Genomic DNA, 19,913 nt, shown 5'->3' with positions numbered 1-19,913 from the left:
GCCGTCCATAAATGACGTCACGAGATTTAGGACGATTTTTGAACCCCCACCCTTCGCCACATGACGTCACAAAGTCAGACCCCCCCCCCTCAAATATGACGTCACAAAGCTCTGCCCCCTCCCCCCCAAAATAAAACATGCTTCAAATCGCCATTGGAACCTCATTTGTCAGTAAAAAAATATGATAATTGTTTTTTTACCCTTCTATCTGGAAACAAAACTGACACTTCTTTTTTTTTTACAAAGAGTCATGTTTGCATAGACCACAATACCTGCAGTCATAATGCAAACAAAAAACATAACTCTGATAATGTCTGTGCACTGTCCTTGAAGTTGATTGGTCCACACCCGAGACAGCTTTCCTTAGAGCCTAGTCTCACATGGTGTTGGACCAGATGACGCCAAAAGGCGAACAACTCAAAGGCAATGCACTATCAGAGTATTGAGAGCTCGGGCTAAGCATTTACTCTATGAGACATCTCCTTTACCAGTGGCAAAATGTAGTGATAGGTTTTTACCCTTTCAACTGGTACAAAAAACTGACACCTTTTTTACAAGGAGTCATGTTTGCATAGACCACAATACCTGCAGTCATAATGCAAACAAAAACACAACTCTGGTAATGTATGCACTGTCCTTGATGTTGATTGGTCCACACCCATGTGAGACTAGGCTCTAAGGAAAGCTGTCTCGGGTGTGGACTAATCAACTTCAAGGACAGTGCATACATTATCAGAGTTGTGTTTTTGTTTGTATTATGACTGTAGGTATTGCGGTCTATGCAAACATGACTCCTTGTAAAAAGGTGTCAGTTTTGTTGCCAGATAGAAGGGTAAAGAACCAATTATCATATTTTTTACTGGCAAATGAGGTTCCCATAGTGTAGATGCTTGCCCCGAGCTCTCATACTCTGATGGTGCGTTGTCTTTGAGTTGTGCGCCTTTTGGCGTCATCTGGTCCAACCCATGTGAGACTAGGCTCTAAGGAAAGCTGTCTCGGGTGTGGACCAATCAACTTCAAGGACAGTGCATACATTATCAGAGTTATGTTTTTTGTTTGTATTATGACTGCAGGTATTGCGGTCTATGCAAACATGACTCCTTGTAAAAAGGTGTCAGTTTTGTTGCCAGATAGAAGGGTAAAGAACCAATTTTCAAAGAATACTGAATTCCAGACGTTGTCTCAACGACCTTTATTACACAATGTTGGAAATTCTGTTGCAAAACTCGTCACCGCTGGCCACGCCTAATTAGAGAATCTGCCGAAAACAAAAATGATTTCAACCGTTCGGATGGCTGCAGGCTTACGGCTGCCTGGAAGCGAATCGTCAAATAATACGTCGTTTAAAATCACGCCCATACAGGCCGGTAGGGATTACCGTTGGCACGGCTATTTCAGTACACACAATGAACAGTAAGTACAAGATCAACGTGCTCGCATAATGCGCGTGTGTGACGTACGTTGACTCAGTCTTGATTTTAAGTTGTTCGTGGCTGCAGGAATCCATGCTTTTTGGTTCTTTCGGTAAAGTCACGTGGGTGTACTGTGGTACCTCGGGATACGTCGTTAATTCGTTCCAGAAGGTAGGAGGACTTACGCCGAAAATGACGTATACCAAAGGAATTTTTCTCATAAAAAATTAAGGGAAAGGAAAGAATCCGTTCCAGAGGATAAGAAATGATATTGTATACGGCATATTTGACCTTAATGGGGTTCATATTCTTAGGTTTTTTCGGTAAAGTCACCGTGTAGGTAAAACATTAAAATTAATAAAAGTAAAATAGAATAAAAATCACGACGTTTCGGAGGCAACACAAGCTTCCGTCTTCAGGTGGAACCGTCACAGCCACGACAGCTGTATCAAGTAAATGAGAGATTTTTATTCATATGGTAAGGTGAGGCTTAAGAGGGTGAGCCTTTGTTATGGAACATATGGAACATAACAAAGGCTCACCCTCTTAAGCCTCACCTTACCATATGAATAAAAAGTGTGCTGTACTTGGCCCTTCCCCCCCCCCTCTCCAACCATTATATAAACGGAGTGGTAGCTCCTGCAATCTCTCATTTACTTGATACAGCTGTCGTGGCTGTGACGGTTCCACCTGAAGACGGAAGCTTGTGTTGCCTCCGAAACGTCGTGATTTTTATTTTATTTTACTTTTATTAATTTTAATGTTTTACCTACACGGTGACTTTACCGAAAAAACCTAAGAATATGAATCCTTGCAGTCACGAAAGCTTCAAATCTAGACTTAATGGGGTTGTATTAAATAATTTGCCCCTGCCATGCATAGTCCCATGGGATGTTGGCTATCAACAAGAAGGCAACTCCTATGACTAATTGGGAATGGGATGCAAGCGTAGGATTGATCACCCTGTCGCTGGCCGCCTTTGGGGAGGGTGTATAGTATGAAAGGCCGAAACACCCTAGGAACCAAAGGTTCACTACTGACGATGCGCTCCCCAAATTTCACCAGGCTCACTGTTCATGAACTCTTGGAAGTGCTTGCACAAAGGATAGTAACATCTCATCCTGTGTTCTTGGAATCTAAAATGCATACATTCTAGTAATAAGCCCGCACCGCACACCGTACGTGGTGTCTCTGCGCTGAACAGCGCTCACCCAGGCCCCGCTAGGGCTGCTACTACGCCCAGTAAGCGGGCTACGCGTAATGTCAGCACATTATCCGCCGTGGCTCCGTAAGGCCAGCACCACACAGTGATAATCACAGTCACTACACTTCTAATAAAGAGCTACACGGAAGCTCAGTGGGGCTTTTACTCCTAACCTGCTAACATAAACACCGATTAGTTTAGTCTATAATAATAGTTTAATTTGTAACGCGCGCAAATTTGCAGACGTAGTGGCCGCAACTCAGAGGCGCGAGCCAAGCTCAGAGTCGCTCGAAAGCGCGTGGTTTGTAGAGGTGAGTTTTTAAGTCTCTCTTGAAGGAGGCGATTGAGGTGATGCTGCGAATGTGCAGAGGGATGGCGTTCCAGACTGTTGGGGCTGCCACCGAGAAGCGGCGTAGAGACACGACGACCATCCTGAATCTTGGTATCAAGAGGAGGTCGTGAGTCGCGCTGCGCAGGCATCTGCCGTGCGCTGAACTGCAAGTTGTCAATAATGAAGAAAGGTACGGCGGGCAGGCGGATGTGAAGGCGTGGTGGTAGAGGCAGGCGGTCTTGTACGTGACCCTACTGGCGATGGGGAGCCAGTTGAGAGCACGGAGACAGGCGAGTGAGTCGAGACGGGGATGAGTGTGGGCAATGACGACGCGTGCCAGGAGGTTGTTTTGTAGTCTTTGAAGTTTCTTTAGGTTGCCAGCGGAGGTCCGGACTAGGACGGAGTTGCAATAGTCAAGGCGAGACCCAACTATGTGTAGAGAGGAGCCGACACGAGATTGCAGGGGTCTCGTCCTTTATTCCTTTCATTCACACCTGTCGCCAGCCGTCCCAATCCCGTTCCCGCCAAAGGCCCCCCTTTCCCGCCCGTTCTCTCCTTATATCACCTCGATCACCCCTCCCCCTAACCCATCTATTGGTGGGAATCCTTCCCCTGACACCCCTACATCACCCCCCCCCCCCCGGAGAAAAAATAACCGTCCTCGGTTCTGCCTCCCCCATGGACCATTTAAGTCTCCCCATGCCTCCCACCACTGACAGTGACGACAGCCCTTACCCCCCCCCACAACCATACAATGCAATATAACACAACAAATCAATTGCGCGGCCTGCCCAGGTCTCCAGCCAGCATCCCGTAACAGCCCGGACATCCACAGGCAGCAGATGACCGTGGCGGCCCCCTCCTTCGAAGGCCCTCTCGTCGCGGTCCCTGGTTCGGTGGTGCCGGTGTCGCCTTGCCTGGCGCCGCTGTCTCTCCGGCCCCCGCTCGTGCCGCCGCTCCGTCAGGCCTCACATGGGGTGCTGTAGGTGACAAGGGAACACAGGGCACCGAACCCCCTGCCGGTCGGCGCGTGGTGGTCGGCGACCTTGGCCTGGGTAGGGATGATGATGATGTTGGCAGTGATGTTGGTGGTCATGTTGGTGAAGATGACGGTGGAGAGATGTATGGCTTAAGGCGGGTGGGGTGTACAAACCATCGTCGCTTACCCAGTTGGACCTGGACGCACTGCGGTCGGAGTGCTTTGATGACCTCGACCGGCCCTTTCCAGGGTCGGTGCAGCTTTGGTGAGAGGCCAACCGGCACCTGAGGACAGTGTAGCCATGCCTGGTCCCCGACTTTAAAGGGCTTGGCTGTCACTGTCCTCTCCCGTATCCGTACATTACTCTCTTGGCTCGCGGCCGATGCGGCCTCGGCTGCTTGGCGGGCCTCTCTCAAATAAATGAGGGAGGTCTTTAGTGCCTTCGGCCATGCGTCGGCTCTTGCCGGAATGTCCGTCAGCTGCACCTCAATAGGCGGAACGGGATCCCGTCCGTACATCAGGAAAAACGGCGAGAACCCCGTCGCCGCGTGTGGGGCCACCCTGTACGCCGCTAAGACCGATGGAATGTGGAGGTCCCAGTCGGAATGGTTTTCGTCCACCACTTGGGACAGCATGGCCGCTATGGTGCGGTTAAGCCGCTCTACCATCCCATCGGTCTGGGGATGATATGGAGATGTTCGGACCTTTTTAGTGCCCAGGATAGAGCAGACGTCCTTCAATAGCTGTGAGGAGAAATTCCTGCCCTGATCCGTGAGCAACCGCTCCGGTGCCCCCTTATCAAGGACATAGCCTCCCACGAAGGCATCGGCGATGGTCTGTGCCGTTTGGTCCGGGAGGGCCCACGCCATCGGCCACCTCGTGCAGTACTCGACTCCGACCAACAGGTATTTATTTCCCCGTGGCGTGACCGGCAGCGGTCCCAAGATGTCCAACGCAACCAATTCGTTGACCCTGGTCACCGTGATGGGCTGTAGGGGCGCCCGGCTTACCCGGGGTGGCGGCTTTCGCCGCGCACATTCGACGCAGGTAGCGACCCATCGATGCACGTCAGCGGTCATACCTGGCCAAAAGTACCGACCCTGTAATGTGTGCAGTGTCTTCCGCCCTGCCAGGTGCAGCAGCTGGCGGCCGTGTACGTCCATAACCAATTGTTGACGCAGCGACTCCGGAACTACCAGGCATCGCCGGCGCCCTGTCGGGTCCCATCGCATGAGGAGATCCTCCCATACGATGTACTCCTCCCCCCCTGCCTCTGCTGAGGCGCGTAGTGTTCGCAGTGGGGCTTCCTCCAGCTGTAGCCGTCTCCAATCGTCCAAGGTCAGCCCCAGGTCGTGGTCGGTCAGCTGGACCTCACCCTGTGCGCCCTCCGCCGTGCGTACGGGAGCGATGACCGTCCCCTCCGGCCTCGCCTCCTTGCAGCGTGCCCCGCCTGTGGTGCATGCACAAGGGCCCTGGGGCACCAGTCGGGACAATGCGTCTGCGTTGGCATGTCTGGTCCCTTTGCGATGCACTACTTGGTACCTGTACTCCTGCAGGCGTTCTATCCATCTGGCCAGCTGGCCCGAAGGCTGGTCGATGCGGAGCGAATACTGCAAGGCCGCGTGGTCAGTGCGGACCGTAAATTTGCGACCATACAGGTAGGGTCGGAATTGCTGCACAAAGTGAACGACTGCCAGGAGTTCCCTACGTGTGACGCAGTAGCGCTGCTCCGCTGATGAAAGCACGCGACTACCATAGGCGATAACCACCTCCCGACCCTGCTGGACTTGCGACAAAACACTGCCGATGCCCACATCGCTGGCGTCCGTGTCCAGGATAAAGGGGAGGCCAAAATCCGGAAAGGCCAATGGTGGTGCATCTGTCAGACGCGAGCGCAGCTGCTGGAATGCCTCTTCCTCCAGAGGGCCCCAATAAAACCTCTGGTTCTTCGCCGTCAACACGTGCAAGGGCTTGGCAATGGTTGCGAAGTTGGGCACAAACCGGCGGTAGTAAGAAACGAAACCCACAAACCGGCGTACCTCCGGAACCGTTGTGGGAACAGCCCAGGCCCTCACGCAGGCCGTCTTTTCCGGGTCTGTAGCCACTCCCGACTCACTGACGACGTGGCCCAAGTAGCGTACCGACGACTGCATAAGGTGGCACTTCGACGGCTTGAGCTTCAAGTTCGCGTTCCGGAACCGCAGGAACACCTGACGCAATCGGTCAATGTGTTCCTCGAATGATCGGCTGAAAACAATGACGTCGTCCAGGTAGATGAGGCACGTTTCCCATTGGAGGCCTGCCAAGGCCAACTCCATTAAGCGTTGGAACGTTGCCGGCGCCGTCTGGAGGCCCATAGGCAGGCAGTTGAACTCGAACAGGCCCTGTGGTGTCCAGAATGCTGTTTTAGGCCGGGAGTCCGCGTCTAGTGGGACCTGCCAGAACCCGGACAACAAATCCAGCGTACTGAAAAATTTTGCTCCCGCCAGTGCATCCAATGAGTCGTCGATACGTGGTAGGGGATATGCGTCGGCCAGCGTGACGGCATTGAGGCGTCGGAAGTCCACACAGAATCTCAGTGACCCATCTGACTTCTTGACTAGGACCACCGGTGCCCCCCAGGGACTCGAGGATGGAGAAATTATGTCGGCCCGCAGCATCTCCTGCACCGCTTGTTGAATGTGCCCTTTTTCCATTGGGCTCATTCTATATGTGTTTTGGCGCAGGGGTGCGGCATCTCCCGTGTTGATGTGGTGCTGTGACAGATTTGTGCGCCCTAGGTCGAACGGTCCCCGGCTGAACACGTCCGAGAACTCCTGCAATAACGAGTGCAGCTGCTGTTTCTGGTCGGGCGGCAATCCCGGCTCAGGCCCCGCCAGCTGGTCCATCCACGATTTGGCCCCTCTGTCCTCGGACTGGCTGATGCTGCCTACAAGCTCGGGCTCTGTCCCTGGGGCTCCTAGTGACAAGGGACTAACGTGGGCCAGAACTGTTCCCTCCTGCACCGTCGCTGTTCTATCGGAGGTGTTCAGCACCTGAATGAACAGATGCTGGTTCCTCTGTACAATAGTTTCGGCCCCCACCAGCGCATGACGATCCATGGCCGCTGACGCCGGAGACACCAGGATGGGTGAGTCTGGTCGGGCTGTCACGAGGGGGGACCGATATTGCAGCGGAACCAGCATCTGGGCTGCCGGGGGAATGGAGACAGACTTACTGACCAGAGCCTGCACGTAGGGTACCCCCCGGCTGGCCCCCTCCGCCTTTAGGAAATGGAGATGCGTTCCCTGGACTTCCACCCGCCCATTGGCCAGATCGATTTTCATTGGCATCCGCCTCAGAAAGTCCGTCCCCAACAGGCAGGGTACGGGCAACGTTGCGGAGACAAGGATGGGTCCTGCTACCGAAAGCTGCCCAATCTGTATCGGGGCTTCAACCTGGCCCAGGAAGCCCATGCTGCCTCCATTTGCTGCAATGAACGTTGTCTTGACGGGGACTAAAGGTCGGATTTTATCCGGCAGCATCTCATGCATGGTGCTCGAGATGATCGTGGCTGATGCCCCCGTATCGACCAAGATACGTGCCGACACTCCCGCGATTTCACCGACCAGGACCGAGGTTCCTGACGTGGCCGCTACCACCCGCCTTGCCAGCTTCCTCCATTGTGTGGCTGAGTCCGGCCACTGACCAGGCGGCGTCTCGTTATCCTGTGGTGCATGGTGAAATGATGGGGGATGGGTGTGGATGGACTGAAGATGGGGTTCCTCCCTTTGGAGTGCGTCACAGCAGGGTGAACGCGCCCTTGTTACATAGTGTGGGCTTACCCCTGGGTTGCGGGCTGGGCTCTCTATGTAGTGCAAATTGCCCCCCCTAGGTGACGTAGGATGGGCCCCCCTTGTGGTGTGGGGGGGCCCCCCCATTGTAGGGGGCGGTGGGGACTGGGGGGTGGGCCTTCCCGTGAGCCCCTCCCTTTCCTTTGTCACGGGGGCGTGGTCCCCCTGGTTCCGTCTCGCTCTGTCGCAAAGCGGTGGTGAGGCGGGTCGTGGAATTGCTCCAGGGCGCAATGTCAATCGTGTGGGCTGCCTCCGCCCCCGGGCCGTTGCCCCTGGCAACTCGCCGGCGTTGCAGGTAACTGGTGACGTCACGCCCGCCGGCGACGTCACGCCCGCCGGCGACGTCACGCCCGCCCGCGAACCCACGCCCGCCCGCGAAACCACGCCCACCCGCGACGTCACGCCCGCCCGCGAAACCCCGCCCGCCCGCGAAACCACGCCCACCCGCGACGTCACGCCCGCCCGCGAACCCACACCCGCCCGCGAAACCACGCCCGCCCGCGACGTCACGCCCGCCCGCGAAACCCCGCCCGCGCGCGACGTCACGCCCGGCATCGACGTCGCTGCCGGCCGCGACGTCACTTCCGCCCGCGACGTCACCTCCGCCCGCGACGTCACCTCCGTCCGCGACGTCCCTCCCGGCCTCGGCGCGATCCCCGACGCGGTCCCTGGCCCCGGCGCGATTCCAGGCGCGGTCCACGGCCCCGGCGCAATTCCCGGCGCGATCCGCGACACCACTTCCGGCCGCGACGTCACTTCCGGACGCAACGTCACGTCCGTTCGCGACGCCACTCCGGGTCGCGATGCGACCACAGGCCCCGGCGCTATCCCCTTCCCCCGACCAGAACAGCGGGGACCGGGAAACGACACCACCGGCGCCCACCCCGAGGAGACTCCCGGTGAGTTCGCGGCGTCGGAATTGTAATTACCCGGCCCGCCCGAGAGGCCGGGTGGGACGGCGTCACTCGCCTGGCTCCTGTCGGCGTTCGGCCCCGGCAGGTTCCAGGTGACGTTGGCGGCCTCCGGCTCCGTGCGGCACCCCCTCGCCACATGCCCCTCGCGACCACAACGGTGGCAGACCCACGGGGCGTTGCGTCGGGGGGGCTCGGCGCGATGTTGTAGAGGCGGCTGCCAGCGACGCGGCGGCTGGTCCCTCTGCTCCGCCAGTCCCCGGATCGCCGCGTACACCTCCCGCAGCGATGGCTCCGTCTCAGACGTCGGCGGTCCGTCCCCAGATGCCCCACCGGCAGCCTGTGGTGACGGTGCAGGTTCGGCGGTTAGTGTCGCTGGACCAAGTAGCGCCGCGGCAACGGCTCGGCTGTTCCCCCCCGCCGCGCCAGCCACCGGGCCCACGGGTGGCGCCCGGCCCATGACCTGCTCGTGGGCTTGGATGGTCCGGGCAGCCCACAGCGAGGTGCGTTCTTCCGGCGTCACTACGGGCATTACAACGCCGGCGCGGCAAGCGTAGGCGATGAGGTGCTCGACCACGAGGTCCTCGAGCGCTTCTTCAGCCAGGCGAGGGAAAGCTCTCCTCGCCAACACGAGCAGCGCCCCCCTGTAGGCTAAAGGGGATTCTTTAGCCCCTCGCTGGCGATCCTGGAACCGTTTAAAGGCTCCTTCCGCCGGGCAATAGATCTCCCCCAAAGCCTCGTAGGCCGCCTGTAGCGTGGACTTGCTGTGCGAGGGAAGGGAGGTGTAAGAGGAGAGTGCTTCTTTGCCCAGAACAGATGGCAGCGCTCGTAGGGCCTCTTCGTCTGTCCACTCGAGAGCGTGGAAGGCAGCCTCGAATCGGCGGACAAACTCCTCCCAATCTTCTTCCTCAGCCACAAACTTGTCGACGGGCCCCAGCCGACGCGGCCGTCCGGCCACCTGCTCTCCGTGTTGGGTGTTTAGCCCTGGGGGTTTTGGCGGGAGCGGCGGCGGCTGGCGTGACGAGGTTGGTTGCGGCTCCTGCCCGGCCGGCTGGTCGGCGTCCGGTTCCCGTGGCCTCTCCTCCCGTAGTACGCGTGGGGGTGGGGGTCCCGGTGCCGGCGGGCCCCCCATAGGGAGCCTCTGCAAGAGCTCCTGGAGCGCCCTCTCCACGCGGGCCATGCGGTCCTCCATGCGATCCTCCAGGCGATCCGGGCCCCCTTCTGCTGCTTCTGACAGCAGGCCCCCTTGTTGCCCAGGATGTGAAGGATCCCCGGCCCCTGCTTCCTCCTCCCTCGGCTCCCTCCCGCGAGGATTCTTCTTTGTAGCCATTAGGATCCCACCGCTGCCACCAAATGTAGAGAGGAGCCGACACGAGATTGCAGGGGTCTCGTCCTTTATTCCTTTCATTCACACCTGTCGCCAGCCGTCCCAATCCCGTTCCCGCCAAAGGCCCCCCTTTCCCGCCCGTTCTCTCCTTATATCACCTCGATCACCCCTCCCCCTAACCCATCTATTGGTGGGAATCCTTCCCCTGACACCCCTACATATGCAACATGCCAACAACGTGTTGGCAATTTCAGTGGAGATGAGAGGACGTACGTGTCTGAGAGCCTTCAGGTGAAAGTTACATGAGCTGATGATATGGTTGGTATGACGGTCGAAGGATAAAGTTGAATCTAGGATGACACCGAGGTAGCTGAAGTGGTCAGTGAACTTGATGCTGTGACCGAAGATGTGTATGTGTGTGGGTCTCTATGTATAATCTCTATGGGTCTCTGTGTATCTCCATGGGTCTCTGTGACACATTCCTGCGGAGGGAGCTGGTAGGAACGTTGGGTTGCTCGGTCAATGGCCTGCAGGGTCAACGGCGGCGTGGTGTATTCCGCAAATATGCCCGACTGTGAGGGCGGGCACAAGCCGGCGTGAGTAGGTGAAACGTTGAGTTTTATAAGGGCACCACGGGGTGACCAGCCCCTCCCCAATCCCCACACCCAGCCCGACCCTCCCCACCCAGCCCCTCCCCACCCAGCCCCTCCCTGCACGACGGACGGACACAATAATCCCCTGTGGGCTGGTGTAACCAAGAGGATCCTACCAGTATATCTGTATCTATGGGTCTCTATGGGTCTCTATGTATCTCTATGGGTCTCTAATGTCTCGACGTAAGTTTAGTGTAAAGATATTTTTAAGATGTCCAGTTGGGTTGGATCAGAATGTCAAAGTATAAGTTATAGGCAAGGTAAAGCAATCACTTTGTAAGATATAAATATGCTATGTTTAGTATTTTAAAATCTTACCTATTAACTGGTAGATCATGGATCATAAAAGAATAATGGTAACTTTAAATACTTTTAATAATAAAAAAATACGGGCGTCCTTAGTGCAGCTAAATAATCAACCCCTATTATATAAGCTTTAAAAAATATATAAGAACAATAAATTGTAAGTTTATTTATAGAATGTAAACATTGAGGCCTACTGCAGAATGGCCTCGCCTAGGAAACGTAAACACGTTCCTTTGGCCTAACAATATTAAATACTTTAATAACAATAAATGGGCGCCTTAGTAAAAATAAACAACCTCAAGTATATGAACTTAAACAAATATAAGAACAATAAATTGTAAGTTTATGTATAGATTGTAAACACTGAGGCCTACTGTGGAAAGGCCTAGCCTAGGAAACGTAAACACGTTTCCATGGCCTAACAATAACAATATTAAATACTTTTAATAGTAATAAACGGGCGTCCTCAGTGGAGCTAAATAAACAACATCAAATAAATCAGCTTAAAAAATATAAGAACAATACATTGTAAGTTTATTTATAGATTGTAAACACTGAGGCCTACTGTGGAAGGGCCTCGCCTAGGAAACTTAAAGACGTTTCCATGGCGTAACAACAATATTAAATACTTTAATTATAATAAATAGGCTACGTAGTGGAGATAAATAAATAACACAAGTATACAAACTTAAAAGTATAACAAAAACAAATGCAAAGTATTGATATACTCGAGTATACACAGAAGAACCCGGCCTAAGAAATGTAAACACGTTTCCATGGTAACGCGTGACGTCATCGCGCGAGGGCGGGGGGGGTTCTCCCCCCCAATGCACCCGCCCCTCCAACCCCTCCCCTCATCCCCCCGCCCCTCCAACCCCCTCACCACCACCAACCGCCACGTTTGGGGCGTGGCTCCCTCGCCCCCAACTCCACCCAAACATCCCCCCCACCCCACCACCCCAACCCCGCCAAACCACCGCGCGGCAAACGCTGATTGGTCGACACCTCCATTTAGGGGCGGGGCTATAGAAAGCGGGAGGGAGGGGGGTGAGAAAGGGGGTGTGGCCACCCGTAAGTGTCGGGAGGGAACCAATCAGCGACGAGCATCGTTCAATAAAACCACCGAGCCCCGGTGCCGATAACGACAGAAGCTGAAAAGCCGGCAACCGAGCAGATCCTGGGGCCTACATCCAAACCGTGAGACTCTTTAACAGGTAAACATTGATATTGTTTTAACAAATATATTAACTACATTTGAATCCATCGGTTGTTAGTCGGTTCGCGTCGTGTGCAAGATGAGAATTTGCGCGCTTGATTGGGGATCGTTTTGGGTTGGCGTTTGTTGACATCGTCTCCTGGTGCACCTAGCCTGGCACGAGAGCGCCGTGGTGACGTCACCGCCACTGTCGCTTAGCGATGAACAGCTGTTGTTGTTGGAGACGTGCACCTAGCCTGGTACAGGCGTCGTGGTGACGTCACCGCCACTGTCGCTAGCGACGAACAGCTGTTGTTGTTGGAGACGTATCGTGATGCACCTAGCCTGGCACAGGCATCGTGGTGACGTCACCACCACTTAGTAGTAGTTGTTGTTGACGTGCACCTAGCCTGGCACAGTGGTGACGTCACCACCACTTAGTAGTTGTTGTTGTGCACCTAGCCTGGCACAGTGGTGACGTCACCACCACTTGGTAGTTGTTGTTGACGTGGACCTAGCCTGGCACCGTGGTGACATCACTACCACTTAGTAGTTGTTGTTGATATGCACCTAGCCTGGCACAGTGGTGACGTCACCACCACTCAGTAGTTGTTGTTGGAGACGTGCACCTAGCCTGGCACCGTTGTGACGTCACCACCACTTAGTAGTTGTTGTGCACCTAGCCTGGCACAGTGGTGACGTCACCACCACTCAGTAGTTGTTGTTGGAGACGTGCACCTAGCCTGGCACCGTTGTGACGTCACCACCACTTAGTAGTTGTGCACCTAGCCTGGCACAGTGGTGACGTCACCACCATTTAGTAGTTGTGACGTCACCACCACTTGGTAGTAGTTGACGTGGACCTAGCCTGGCACAGTGGTGACGTCACCACCACTTCGTAGTTGTTGTTGTGCACCTAGCCTGGCACAGTGGTGACGTCACCACCACTTCGTAGTTGTTGTTGTGCACCTAGCCTGGCACAGTGGTGACGTCACCACCACTTAGTAGTTGTTGTTGTGCACCTAGCCTGGCACAGTGGTGACATCACCACCACTTAGTAGTTGTTGTTGTGCACCTAGCCTGGCACAGTGGTGACATCACCACCACTTAGTAGATGTTGTTGTGCACCTAGCCTGGCACAGTGGTGACATCACCACCACTTAGTAGATGTTGTTGTGCACCTAGCCTGGCACAGTGGTGACATCACCACCACTTAGTAGTTGTTGTTGTGCACCTAGCCTGGCACAGTGGTGACATCACCACCACTTAGTAGATGTTGTTGTGCACCTAGCCTGGCACAGTGGTGACATCACCACCACTTAGTAGATGTTGTTGTGCACCTAGCCTGGCACAGTGGTGACATCACCACCACTTAGTAGTTGTTGTTGTGCACCTAGCCTGGCACAGTGGTGACATCACCACCACTTAGTAGTGAGGGGGTGTGAGTGGGGATGGGTCTGGACCTGCTCTCGACCACAGCTGGAAAGCTACACGTGGAGTCACTGCTGCTGCTGTCACTGCTGCTGCTGTCACTGCTGCTGCTGTCACTGCTGCTGCTGTCACTGCTGCTGCTGTCACTGCTGCTGCTGTCACTGCTGCTGCTGTCACTGCTGCTGCTGTCACTGCTGCTGCTGTCACTGCTGCTGCTGTCACTGCTGCTGCTGCTGTCACTGCTGCTGCTGTCACTGCTGCTGCTGTTACTGCTGCTGCTGTCACTGCTGCTGCTGTTACTGCTGCTGCTGCTGTCACTGCTGCTGCTGTTACTGCTGCTGCTGTCACTGCTGCTGCTGTTACTGCTGCTGCTGCTGTTGCTGCTGCTGCTGTCACTGCTGCTGCTGTCACTGCTGCTGCTGTCACTGCTGCTGCTGTTACTGCTGCTGCTGCTGTCACTGCTGCTGCTGTTACTGCTGCTGCTGTCACTGCTGCTGCTGTTACTGCTGCTGCTGCTGTCACTGCTGCTGCTGTCACTGCTGCTGCTGCTGTCACTGCTGCTGCTGTTACTGCTGCTGCTGTCACTGCTGCTGCTGTTACTGCTGCTGCTGCTGTTGCTGCTGCTGCTGTCACTGCTGCTGCTGTCACTGCTGCTGCTGTCACTGCTGCTGCTGTTACTGCTGCTGCTGCTGTCACTGCTGCTGCTGTCACTGCTGCTGCTGTCACTGCTGCTGCTGCTGTCACTGCTGCTGCTGTCACTGCTGCTGCTGTCACTGCTGCTGCTGCTGTCACTGCTGCTGCTGTTACTGCTGCTGCTGTCACTGCTGCTGCTGTTGCTGCTGTTGCTGCTGTTGCTGCTGCTGCTGCTGTTGCTGCTGCTGCTGCTGTTGCTGCTGCTGCTGCTGTTGCTGCTGCTGCTGCTGCTGTTGCTGCTGCTGCTGCTGTTGCTGCTGCTGCTGCTGTTGCTGCTGCTGCTGCTGCTGTTGCTGCTGCTGCTGCTGTTGTTGCTGCTGCTGCTGTTGCTGCTGTTGCTGCTGCTGCTGTTGCTGCTGTTGCTGCTGCTGCTGTTGCTGCTGTTGCTGCTGCTGCTGCTGCTGCTGTTGCTGCTGCTGCTGCTGCTGCTGCTGCTGTTGCTGCTGCTGCTGCTGTTGCTGCTGCTGCTGTTGCTGCTGCTGCTGCTGTTGCTGCTGCTGCTGTTGCTGCTGCTGTTACTGCAGCAGTAACAGCAGCAGCAGTAACAGCAGCAGCAGCAGTGACAACAGCAGCGTCACTGGCAGCAGCAGCAGTAACAACAACAGCGTCATTGACACAGCAGCAGCAGTAACAACAGCGTCATTGACGCAGCAGCAGCAGTAACAACAACAGCGTCATTGACACAGCAGCAGTAACAACAGCAGCGTCATTGACACAGCAGCAGCAGCAGCAACAGCAGCGTCATTGACACAGCAGCAGTAACAACAGCAGCGTCATTGGCGCAGCAGCAGCAGTAACAACAGCAGCGTCATTGGCACAGCAGCAGTAACAACAGCAGCGTCATTGACGCAGCAGCAGCAGTAACAACAACAGCGTCATTAGCAGCGGCAGCAGCAACAACAACAGCAGTAACAACAACAGCAGCGTCATTGGCGCAGCAGTAACAACAACAGCAGCAGCAGTGACAACAACAGCGTCATTAGCAGCGGCAGCAGTAACAACAACAGCAGTAACAACAACAGCGTCATTAGCAGCGGCAGCAGTAACAACAACAGCAGTAACAACAACAGCAGTAACAACAGCAGCAGTAACAACAACAGCGTCATTAGCAGCGGCAGCAGTAACAACAACAGCAGTAACAACAGCAGCAGTAACAACAACAGCGTCATTGGCGCAGCAGTAACAACAGCAGCAGTAACAACAGCAGCAGTAACAACAGCAGCAGTAACAACAGCAGCAGTAACAACAGCAGCAGTAACAACAACAGCGTCATTAGCAGCGGCAGCAGTAACAACAACAGCAGTGACAACAACAGCAGCAGTAACAACAACAGCGTCATTGGCGCAGCAGTAACAACAACAGCAGCCACAATAGAGTTGTTAGTGCGAGATGGATCGTGTAAATGTGTTAATGTGTTTGATGTTGTGTTGTTGAACCGCCACCACCCAACAGCCCAACTAGTAAGGGTTGTCACGTAGACAGAACGTGGCCAATTCGTCACTAGTACAGCACTAGTGTGTAGTGTAGAGTGTAGTTGTAGTGTATAGTGTAGTTGCAGTAGTATATAGTATGTAGTGTATAGTGTAGTTGTAGGGAGGTGGGGGGGAAGGTGGGGGCATGGGAGGGGTGAGAGGTCACAGAGCACAAAGGTCATGGGGCCATAGTTGCCCCCTCCCTCCTCTCCCTCCCCTCTCCTCCCTCCCTCCCTGGGGCCACGGCTGCACTGCGAACATCCGTGCTGCTATGAGATGTTGACGACCTCGCCTGGTGCGCAGGAGGTCTATGTGGAGTCTGCGTCTCTCTCTCATCATCAATATCATCACGGTGGCTATGAGATGTTGACTACCTCTCCTGGTACGCAGGAGGTCGTGGGTTCAATCCCGTGACCCTGACGCCTGCTGCTGGATATTTGGAGTCTGCGTCTCTCTCATCATCATCATCATCACGGTGACTAGGAGATGTTGACTACCTCGCCTGGTCTACAGGAGGTCTATGTGGAGTCTGCGTCTCTCTCATCATCATCATCACGGTGGCTAAGAGATGTTGACTACCTCGCCTGGTCTACAGGAGGTCTATGTGGAGTCTGCGTCTCTCTCATCATCATCACGGTGGCTATGAGATGTTGACTACCTCGCCTGGTCTACAGGAGGTCTATGTGGAGTCTGCGTCTCTCTCATCATCATCACAATGGCTATGAGATGTTGACTACCTCGCCTGGTCTACAGGAGGTCTATGTGGAGTCTGCGTCTCTCTCATCATCATCATCATCACGGTGGCTAGGAGATGTTGACTACCTCGCCTGGTCTACAGGAGGTCTATGTGGAGTCTGTGTCTCTCTCATCATCACGGTGGCTATGAGATGTTGACTACCTCGCCTGGTAGGCAGGTGGTCGTGGCTTCAGTTTTCGGCTCTCATCATCATTGTCATCATCGCCTGTCCACCTTGTCTCTCACCCCCCGCCATCTCCTCCCACGCCCACCCACAGGCACCGCTCCTTACCGCACGGTACCGCACCGCTCCGCACCGTACCGCACCCCGTCTCCGCTCCGCTCTCACCATGCTCACCCGTCTGGGCTCTCTGCTATTTGGCGCTGGCGGCGCTGGCGGCGGTGACGGTGACGGTGCCGAGCACCTGGCACGGTCGCTGGGGCAGGTGGAGGCCTCTGACGGGTGGGTGATCATCGGCAAGCCAGGTGACTGCCCCGCACGCTCAACCGCCCGCACGCTCGCTCGCTCGCTTATCCACTCGCTCGCTCGCTCGCTCACTCGCTCACTCGCTCACCCACTCACTCACTAACACACTAACAGACTCACTCGCTCACTAACTCACCCACTCACTAACACACTCAACCACTCACTCGCTCACCCACTCACTTACCTGCTCACTCACCCGCTCACTCGCTCGCTCACCCACCCACTCATCCACCCACTCGCACACACTCACTCACCCACTCGCTCAACCACTCACTCGCTCAACCACTCACTCGCTCAACCACTTACTTACTCGCTCGCCCACTCACACGCTCGCCCACTCACACACTCGCCCACTCACACACTCGCCCACTCACACACTCGCCCACTCACACACTCGCCCACTCACTCACCCACTCACACTCACTCGCTCAACCGCTCACTCACACACACACTCAGCCACCCACTCAGCCACCCACCCACTCGCTCACCCACTCACTCACCCACTCACTTGCTCAACCGCTCACTCACACACTCACTCACTCGCTCACTCACCCACCCACTCAGCCACCCACCCACTCACACACTCACACACTCACTCGCTCAACCGCTCACTCACACACACTCACCCACCCACCCACTCGCTCACCCACTCACCCACTCACTCGCTCAACCGCTCAACCGCTCACACACACACCCACCCACTCGCTCACCCACTCACTCACTCGCTCAACCGCTCACTCACACACTCACTCGCTCACTCACCCACCCACTCAGCCACCCACCCACTCACCGACTCACTCACTCACCCACTCACTCAACCACTTACCCACTCGCTCGCCCACTCACACGCTCGCCCACTCACACTCACCCGCTCACTCACTCACTCGACCGCTGACTCACACACACTAACTCACACACTCACTCGCTCAACCGCTCACTCACACACTCACTCGCTCACTCACCCACCCACTCAGCCACCCACCCACTCACCGACTCACTCACTCACCCACTCACTCAACCACTTACCCACTCGCTCGCCCACTCACACGCTCGCCCACTCACACTCACCCGCTCACTCACACTCACCCGCTCACTCGACCGCTCGCTCGCTCACCCACCCACTCACTCACCCGCTCACACACTCACTCGCTCAACCGCTCACTTACACACTCGCTCGCTCACTCACTCACCCACCCACTCACCCACCCACTCACCCACCCACTCACCCACCCACTCACCCACCCACTCACCCACCCACTCACCCACCCACTCACCCCCTCTCCCCTCCCCCCCTCCCCCCCCACAGAGACGACCTCTGACCTCTCCCCGCCGTCCTCCCCTCCGCCCTCCGCACCTGAGGCCTCTCCCGCGCCGTTGGCCGATCGGCAAATCGGCCGTCCCGACGCCGCGGCGCGACCACGCCGGCACAGACGGTGAGCACCGCCGGCACCGGCACCGTCACGCGCAGCAAAGGCAAAGGTCCCCCGCGTAGCCTGCAGCAGAATGTCGGGGCAAGTGGCTGTGACTAGCCAGTAGCAGCAGCAGCAGCAGCTACGGGCGCTGTGGCACACACAGAGGGAGTGGGTGGGTGGGTGGCACCACGCCCGACCGCCTTGGTCTCCCCCCCCAGTGGCGATGCCGTTACTACCACACACCGCTTGCAGCAGGTAACTTATTTGAGGCCGAGTTGACCTAGGGGAGAGGACGGTGAAGAATTCGGACACTCGCCCACTTGCTCATTCACCCACTCACTCATTCACCCACCCACTCACCCACTCATTCATTCACCCACTCACTCATTCACCCACTCACTCATTCACCCACTCACTCACCCATCCACCCACTCACTCATTCACCAACTCACTCGCTCTCCCACCCACTTGACCACCCACCCACTCACCCACTCACTCACTCATTCACCAACTCACTCACCCACCCACTCACTCACCCACCCACCCACCCACTCATTCACCAACTCACTCGCTCTCCCACCCGCTTGCTCACCCACCCACCCACTTGACCTGCCCTTCACCAGGTCGGCGCCAGCTTCCACCACCGTCACCGGCACCGTCTCGCCGCCTTCCTCCCAAGACGGGCGACCGGCGCTGCTGGCCACGGCCACGGCAGCCAGGGCGGCGGCGGTCACCGCGGCCGTCCCGACGGGCCGCCTGCGGGCGCTCTCCGAGCGGGCCAGGACGCGTGCCGACCGAGCCGGGCTGGCGCGCCGCGGGCTCAAGCGCCGAAACGACGCCGCCGCCGGCGCCGCCGGTGCCGCCGCGCCCCGGCAGTCTCGGCGCTTCATCCAGCAGCCGGCACGGCGCGGCGCCGGCACCGGCGCCTGCTGGTGATGCCGCTCGCTCGTCGACGTGGTAGGGTGGTGGTGGTGGGGGGGTGGTGGTGGTGGTGGTGGGGGGGTGGTGGTGGTGGTGGTGGTGGGGGGGTGGTGGTGGTGGTGGTGGTGGGGGGGTGGTGGTGGTGGTGGGGGGGTGGTGGTGGTGGTGGGGGGGTGGTGGTGGTGGTGGTGGGGTGGTGGTGGTGGTGGTGGTGGTGGGGGGGTGGTGGTGGTGGGGGGGTGGTGGTGGTGGTGGTGGTGGGGTGGTGGTGGTGGGGGGGGTGGTGGTGGGGGGGCCACACTGGCTGACGAACGGTGCAGTCGCCGGTGCCGGAATCTGCCGAGACGTCATCGTCACCACACCAAGTCCTCTTGGATACCCATTGCACACCCCCCCTGACCCCTGACCCCACCCCCTTGACCCCCCCTGACCCCACCCACTCCCCTGACCCCACCTCCCTGACCCCGCCTGACCCCCCCCCCCCCCACCACACACTACTGGACGATGCCTTCCCAACACAAATGGACAATTTGGCCGAGTGGGAACCGCGGTGTGTCTGTGTGTGTGTCAGTGAGTGTGTGTGTGTCTCTGTGTGTGTGTCTCTATGTGT

General features: G+C 56.6%; 2 protein-coding genes across 2 annotated transcripts; one reads left to right on the top strand and one right to left on the bottom strand.

Annotated features, from left to right (window-relative positions):
• Nucleotides 1-3,594: 3,594 nt before the first annotated feature.
• Nucleotides 3,595-10,074, bottom strand: LOC144742316 (uncharacterized). The gene is made up of 2 exons (XM_078624791.1): nucleotides 8,729-10,074; nucleotides 3,595-3,927 (listed from the first exon to the last, which is right to left on the bottom strand). The coding sequence occupies exons 1-2, from the start codon at nucleotides 9,998-10,000 to the stop codon at nucleotides 3,916-3,918; spliced, it is 1,284 nt and encodes a 427-aa protein (XP_078480917.1). The 5' UTR covers nucleotides 10,001-10,074; the 3' UTR covers nucleotides 3,595-3,915.
• Nucleotides 10,075-12,087: 2,013 nt separating this feature from the next.
• LOC144742317 (uncharacterized) lies at nucleotides 12,088-19,337 on the top strand. Its single transcript, XM_078624792.1, has 4 exons — nucleotides 12,088-12,170; nucleotides 16,762-16,969; nucleotides 18,277-18,403; nucleotides 19,006-19,337. The coding sequence occupies exons 2-4, from the start codon at nucleotides 16,834-16,836 to the stop codon at nucleotides 19,316-19,318; spliced, it is 576 nt and encodes a 191-aa protein (XP_078480918.1). The 5' UTR covers nucleotides 12,088-12,170; nucleotides 16,762-16,833; the 3' UTR covers nucleotides 19,319-19,337.
• Nucleotides 19,338-19,913: the final 576 nt, after the last annotated feature.

Source organism: Lampetra planeri, unplaced genomic scaffold, assembly GCF_965212315.1.
Source record: "Lampetra planeri unplaced genomic scaffold, kcLamPlan1.2.h2 scaffold_983, whole genome shotgun sequence".
Taxonomy (NCBI): Eukaryota; Metazoa; Chordata; class Hyperoartia; order Petromyzontiformes; family Petromyzontidae; genus Lampetra; species Lampetra planeri.
The sequence above is the reverse complement of the archived record's forward strand: the minus strand, read 5'-3'. Positions and strand labels throughout refer to the sequence as shown.